At 43.1% G+C, this 7,511-nt stretch overlaps 1 protein-coding gene across 1 annotated transcript in view; it reads left to right on the forward strand.

The window, feature by feature from the left end:
* The window catches only part of SEC22C (SEC22 homolog C, vesicle trafficking protein), a 34,445-nt gene extending 27,458 nt beyond the window's left edge, over positions 1-6,987 (forward strand). The window contains exon 7 of the mRNA XM_004087917.2: positions 1,498-6,987. Coding sequence (XP_004087965.1) covers positions 1,498-1,698 — 201 coding nt within the window. The 3' untranslated portion in view covers positions 1,699-6,987. The remainder of the gene's footprint in view (positions 1-1,497) is intronic.
* Positions 6,988-7,511: the final 524 nt, after the last annotated feature.

Genomic DNA, 7,511 nt, shown 5'->3' on the forward strand with positions numbered 1-7,511 from the left:
CAAACATTAGAACATTAGAGGGTTTTGATTAGTTATTTTCAAATAAGCTGTGTACTAAGGGGTGGCATAAAGAGGCGCTTTTGAGTCCCTCATAGGCAGAGTTAATTCTAGTGAAAGCCTGGCTCTAATTCTCTTTCCTTGTCTTCCATATGGACTAGGATTTTAGCACTCTCTCTGAATACATATTTTTTTCTCCCTTTTTTTTAACATTAAAATTTCTGTTCTTAGGACACTTTCCTTCTCTTCCATATACATCCTAGAATGGTTTATTCTTAAGAATTACCCAGGCCAGGTGTGGTGACTCATGCCTGTAATCCTAGCACTTTGGGAGGCCAAGATGTGTGGATCACTTGAGGCCAGGAGTTCAAGACCAGCCTGGGGAACATGGTGCAACCCCATCTCTATTATAATAAAAATACAAAAATCAGCCGAGTGTGGTGGTGCATACCTGTAGTCCCAGCTACTTGGGAGGCTTAGGCATGAGAATTGCTTGAACCCTGGAGGTGGAGGTTGCAGTGAGCTGAGATCACACCACTGTATTCCAGCCTGGGCAACAGAGAAAGACATTGCCTAAAAAAAATGAAAAAGCATAACCTGATTATGCAAAAAGAAATTTTCAACCCATGAAAATGCACTCATTTTTTAGAAAACAAGTCTCCAAGACCTTGGACATAGCCAGTGGCAGTTTCCTAGAGCTACGTTTTAGGATTGCAGGGATTGTACAGTTCCACCTCATTCCTTCAACTGTGTTCCTAGTTGGATAGCTCACTGCCTCCCTCTGTAGATTGAACTTTGTCCATTGTAGATTGATCCATGTTCAGCGATGTCCTTTTTTAAAAAAAAAACAAGAAAGCATTGAACCAAAATACCTTTTCCACCTTTTGCAGAACAAGAATGGCCCCTTTTATGTGTAATAGTCATACACAAAATACCAGTCACTCTCCGTGCTGTGAGTCCTTTCCCCGACTCAGAGATGCTTTGGAAGACATGATAAGGAGGGTGTCCAAGGGAAGAGTGGTGCTCAATGTAGTCGTGGCTTAGGAGAAACCAAAATAGTAAAAGCATGGCCTCCTCTCACCAGCTTGCTTGCCTGTCCTGGCTCCCTGAAGGAAAACTTCATTGGGGGGGGGCAGTCAGTCACGTTAGGGTCCCCTGTCTGCAGCCTGGCTGTCTGCAGCTTACCTGCAGCTCTTCTTTCTTTACTACCAACAGCCTGGTCATTTCTGTCTATTTCTTTAACTTCTTTCAGATGTGCCATGCACTAATTCTTCCTGTGACATCTATTTCACTTTCCTTTAATCTTCCAAATCCTCACTTTCATCCAATAATTAGCAGCAGCCTAACCAGTGGGTCCACGCTTTACTATAATGAATTCAGTTTAATCAGCTAATGTGAGGGAAATGACACTCTTCATGGACGCTGTGGGAGGTGAATTTTGCATATGATCTGGTGGCCATTTTATCTCTGATTGAAATTCCTCTTCTTGTCTCATTTCAGTGTTATTTGTACCTGTTCTACAGTCCAGCCAGGACTATGAAGGTGGTGCTTATGCTGCTCTTTATTTGCCTGGGCAACGTGTACCTGCATGGGCTGAGGAACCTCTGGCAAATCCTTTTCCACATAGGAGTGGCTTTTCTGTCTTCATATCAGATACTAACAAGGCAGCTTCAGGAGAAGCAGTCTGACTGTGGAGTATGAGGATGACACTGTGATGAATGGATTCTTTGATTTTCTTTTGAGGATCAATCTATGTTTCTCTTTCTGCCTCTCTACTTTACACTCCAGTTTCCATCCTTTTCAGCCAACTGAACTGAAAAACCAGGAATTGGGGATGTTAAACAGTTGCAGTGGAAGTCATGAGGTTGCTTGATACCCAGCCTTGGTTCTGTGCCGAGCATTACTGCAGGATCTCCATCCAGTTCAGCATGTTTACTTAGGACAGCTGGATCTGGGGGCTCATCCAGAAAGAGCTTTATTGGAAGAGAGAAAGGAAATATTTTGGTCTTTTAAGTTGAATGATACAGTAAACCACTTGATTCAATAACACTGGTTTTAGTAATTGGGAGTTGTCTCCAAGGAACCACTTTAAAATCCAAGTCAGCTTTCAGTCTAAATATAACTTGGTTAGTTTTTTTTTTTTTTTTTCAGAGGGTCAGTACAGGATGAATTAAAAACCTAAAAATATGGTTCATAAATATAAGCTAGATAAATTTTGTTTACATTTTTTCGATATCTTAGGTTTGATATACCTTTGGAATATTTAATTGTATTTTGGATATAAATTGGACTTCATTTAGGGTGAGGGCAAACTTAAGCTGAGAAAATGGTTAAGAAATCTGAGTTTATTTAATTTATATGTAACCTTTTATGGTGGTGGGACTGTGTGGGTACAGAAATGTTTTATATTTATTTGCAGGGTGTATCTGAATATTTTAAAAATTAATTGAATAACCAGTACTACTAGATGATAAGTTTATCAGCATGAGCAGAAATGAGAATTTCAGGATTACTTACAATTGACCACAACCTGGAGTAGGTGAATGAACATGGATTTAGTGGCACTTTACAGATCCGCTTGGGAGGGGCTGCTGTCATCAGCCTTTTCAGTAGAGCTGAGTGCCTGTTGTTTTAATGATGATGACTACTGTACCCTGTGTACCTGTTCCCAGAGTGCCTCCAAAATTAATTACTCCTCTGCACCTTTCCCAGTCATCTTAATTAGCTTGAGGGCCTCATTTTTTATGAACAAGAGTTAAGTAGCTGTTAACTTTTTAAAGCTTGATAGAGATATAATTAACACATACTCTGGAAAGTTACTCTCTTTCACTGTCAAAAATTGATTGATCACAGTTTTCCAAAATATGGTTCTGGATAAGATCCCTTAGGTTTCCCGAAATTTCAGCCTGGCTTGTTTAGTACCACGCAGGAGGCCATTTTGGGAGTTTGCTCTTTGGATTGTTCTTGGTAGGACTCTGGAATCTGAATAGTTCAACCACCGTTGCATGGAACACTTTGAGTGTTCAACTGCATTATGTGGTCTTGATAAATTTTTTAAAATCCTATTTTGATAGTTTTTAAAAGTGGAAAACCATTATAAGAATTGAGTAGATAGGGAATGTAAGAATGTAGTTTTAGAAAAATTCAATTATATTTGATTATCACTGGTATTGTTATTGAGCTACCTTGTTACGATTTTAAGAAAAATAAGTTTATATACTGGGAACTATGTTGGGAAAATGTTGCCATAGTAACTTTATTTTTTATAATAGAATTTTCTATTTTTGACCAAACATAAAATATCTGGATACAGGCCAGGCATGATGGCTCATGCCTGTATTCCCAGCACTTTGGAAAGCCAAAGCAGGAGAGTCGGTTGAGGCCAGTAGTTTGAGACCAGCCTGGACAACATAGTAAGATTCGTCTCTACAAAAAAAAAAAAAAAATTAGCTGGATGTGATGGCACATGCCTGTAATCCCAGCACTTTGGGAGGCTGAGGCAGGAGGAGCCCTTGAGTCCAGGAGTTTGAGGCTTCCATGAGCTATAATCACACCACTGCACCCCAGCCTGCGTGACAGCGTGAAACCCTGTCTCTAAAAAGTCTGAATATGAAAATTATATTGGCAACATACTCAGACATAAACTCCAAAGTTGTCTCTACACTGATTTCACATCTGCATAATTTTCTGCATACCCAGCAGGTGAATTTTCAGTTTTTCTGGGAGACAATTTTGAAAAGATGGTGAAATAGAATGGGAAGTTAAGGAGAGGAGGTAAAATGTTTTAAATGAGAAGAAGAAAAAAGCTTTAAAAGTCAATAACACTTTGGGAAGCCGAGGTGGGCAGATCACGAGGTCAAGAGATCGAGACCATCCTGGCTAACATGGTGAAACCCCATCTGTACTAAAAATACAAAAATTAGCTGGGCATGGTGGCGTATGCCTGTAGCCCCAGCTACTCAGGAGGCCGAGGCAGAAGAATCTCTTGAACCCAGGAGGTGGAGGTTGCAGTGAGCCAAGATCGAGCCACTGCACTCCAGCCTGGTGACAAAGGAAGACTCTGTCTCAAAAAAAAAAAAGTCGGTAAGAACGGCTTAAAAATGGACTGTTTTCTTTTCCTGTGTGGCATTGGGTTGCCATGTAGACCTGTACCCCGGGTGCTTTGGGCATCTGAGCCTATGATCCATATTCAGCAGGCAGTAAAGAAACGGTCCTTGAAGATGAGTCCTTCCTGGTAATGCTTCCTGACCACCGAGGCACTACCGGAGATGTTATCCACACCAGGTCGAATGTGTGTGTGGATATCAGTTAACATCTACATGGGGTGAGATTGACTTTTGCAAACAAAAAGGAAAAGATGCATTAGAAAAACAGTACAAGTAATGACCACAAAAACATTGTTTGACTGAAATCCAGCTAGCTAAAAGAATCCTCAGCTCACTGAAGGAAGAGACTGAAAATAGGAAAGAAGTTCTGGTGATTTCATCCGAGGGAAATCCCCAGGCTTAGGTTTGACTTGGTTCAGGGTTGGAGGTTTATAGCCTCTTGTGTGATCCTTGATACCAGCAAACTCGTTCCAAATCCCAGGAGTTATCCTCACTCCACCATGGACTCACTGTTGTTGTAGCACTTTTGTTTTCCCAGTAGTTAAATGCTACCTGTGCAGCTGACCTCACTGGGCTAGATCTGGGAATAGATGAAATAATGTTGTAAACAAAACTTTAGAGGTGCCTTCTGCTATCAGATGCTGCAAGGCCTTGAGCATCAGAGTGTGTTAAGTCCCATCTACTGTATCAAGGCCAGAGTGTGGCTCAGTGCTCTTAGGAAGGGTTTCCCAACCAAGGGGCCAGAGCCCAAAAGGTTTCCCCTTCCCTAATAGGCTAATGAACGAAACATGTAAATCTGTTTTCCCCTGTTAGGCTAGCCTTACTGTGATGAGGACTGTACCTGGCTTTCCTTTTCCTGGGTGGAGACAGCTGGGGCATATTCGGGTGGCATTCCCTCTCAGTACCAGAGGCCCCCACTGCCTGCAGCTGGAGGCATATGACCATAAGCTCCTGGTTTTGCTTTTTGGGCTTGCATCCCTCTTTTCTGTGAACTCTGGAGAATGCTGGAATTAAAACATTTAAGCATTTTGATTAAATGAGCTTGAGCTCCTCTGTTCTTTTCTAGGTGCTCTTGTTCTCCACCTCTCCTGCCTCTTTCTACCTCTGCCCTATACGCTCCAGCTCTGGAGACAGAGGCTGAAACTGGAGTCTCTGGAGGGATGAGAAAACCATCTTTAATTGTAACAAATGGGGTGGGTAGATGAGCTTCAGAGTGGGAGCAGATTGCATTGAGGTTCAACTCTCCCACCCATGCCTGAGAGTCAAGTCTTGGAGAGGAGTAACACTCTTGGTGGTCAGCACAGCTCAAAGACAACAGCCAGCAGGCCAGCAGCAAGGCTGGCTGTGTGAGGCATAGGAAGCAGGGCATAGGTAGGGAGCAGAGCTGGGGGTTCTCTCTCTGCTGGAAGATAGCAGCTGCCCCTTGGCATATGGGGGTTGCATGCTGCACCTTGTAGCCAGGGCTACCATTTGCTGTTCTGTGAAGGAGTTGGCCACTCATTGTAACATGCAGGACAGTGGCCTTCTGAGAACCTGCTGCTTGCTTGCACAGTGCAGCACAAGTGAGGACAGGCAGGGGTGGGAGCATTTATGGTGATCAGATGTGCCTGGCAAGCCCCTGTTCAGACATCGCTCACATTCCAAATGTTTTCACGTAGAATATTGCACAGGTCTGGGGACACTCTACCTGTGCACTGTGAGTGTTTATAATGGTGGAGAAAGAGTGTAGATGTGCCGTTGAGAGATAAGGTGAGGGAAAGAGTGCACCAGTCAGCTGACCGTCAGCTGGCTAGGCTCTTCACTGAGTCCTATGTCGCAGTGCACAAATCACTGCCCATCAGGCCTCAGTTTCCTCATCTGGTAAATGGTGATAACATCAATCTGCCCCCCCCAGGGTGCTGTTATGAGGCTCAAAAGTGGTAGTGGAGGGTAATACTGGGTGAATCCATTGTGTGTGAGGGGAGAAAGGCTTTATATTCACCTGGTGCATGAAGGTTTTTCTGCTTCAGGCAGCACAGCACAGCCATTTCTTCTGGCCTTTACAAAAAGGCATTTTGTTATACTACAGTGTAAACAACCTCATTTTTTCACTCCAAAAGGTAGCAGCCCCTCTTCTTCCCACCCTGGACCTGCCTTTCACTCCCTGGGCACAGAGCGCATAGTACCATTGGTGTTTGGTTTATTCCAGGATCCAAGGAGCTGGTTCTGCTGGTTGGACCAAACCTCATGAGCCAGCCACCCCTGACCCAAATGAGGAGAGCTCTGATTCTCCCATCTGGGAGCAGTGATGTCAAACTTCTGTTGCTGGGGAAATCTCATCAGCAGGGAACCTGTGGAAAAGGGCTTGTCAGTGAAATCTGGGAATGGCTGGATATGGAAACATCTGCCCATGTGTACTGATGACAGAGCTGTTGCCCACAAGCGCCTTTTATTTAGGGTAAAATTAACAAACCCATTCTATTCCTCCGACCCATGCTTGGTACATATGACCTTCTTTAACCCTTACATTTCTATGATTGTGGGGTTGCTTCAGAATTGTTATTTCATGAATCAGTCATATGATTTGATCCCCCAGGATTCTATTTTGTTTAATGGGCTTTTCTATTAAAAGCATAAAATACTGAGGCTGATTTAGTCAGGGCAAAACCATTTACTTTACATATTCATTTTAAATACTTGCTGTTCATGTTACACAAGCTTCTTACGGTTTTATTGTAACAATAAATATTTTGAGTAAATAATGGGTACATTTTAACAGACTCATAGTAGTACAACCTAAACTTGTATAAAAGTATGTAAAAATGTTGTATAGCCATTTATATCCTATGTATACATAAATGAGGTGGCTTCAGAAATGTCAGAATAAATGTAAAGTGTTTATTAACATGTGTCTTTGCACTTGTGTGAAAAATTCTGAGTTATGAATCCTTTCCTAGACAGTGTGATGTGGGCCTGACATAATGGGAGGGGGTTGTTGAGAGAAATGAAAGTCAGGTCATCTTGTCCAGTGAGGCCTAGACAGGCGCAAGGGCTCAAATAGTCTTTAGTACTAATCCCCAACCAAAATAGCAGTCACAACAATGCCCTGGGGGCTGGGAGGCCTCCCCACTTTGCAGGCTCTGCCCCTGCCCTGCTATGTGCAGCAGGCACTTTCCCTGCTCTGCTTTTTGGGCTCTTGTGTACTGTGAAGGTGAAATTTCATCTCCCAGGACCAGCCTGACCACAGAATGGCCACCAGGGGGCGCAGCTGCTGGCCACCTCCTCAGGTTTCCAGCCAAGGGAAGGTGGCCTTTTGCAAAGGCCGTTCCTTTAGCAGCTAATAAAATTTCCAGAAAGAAAGCAAATGCACTATCCTCTCCTGAACATCCTCTAAACACATTGGGGAATTCACTCTCCAAGAGTCTCTGC

Source organism: Nomascus leucogenys, chromosome 4, assembly GCF_006542625.1.
Source record: "Nomascus leucogenys isolate Asia chromosome 4, Asia_NLE_v1, whole genome shotgun sequence".
Classification (NCBI taxonomy): Eukaryota; Metazoa; Chordata; class Mammalia; order Primates; family Hylobatidae; genus Nomascus; species Nomascus leucogenys.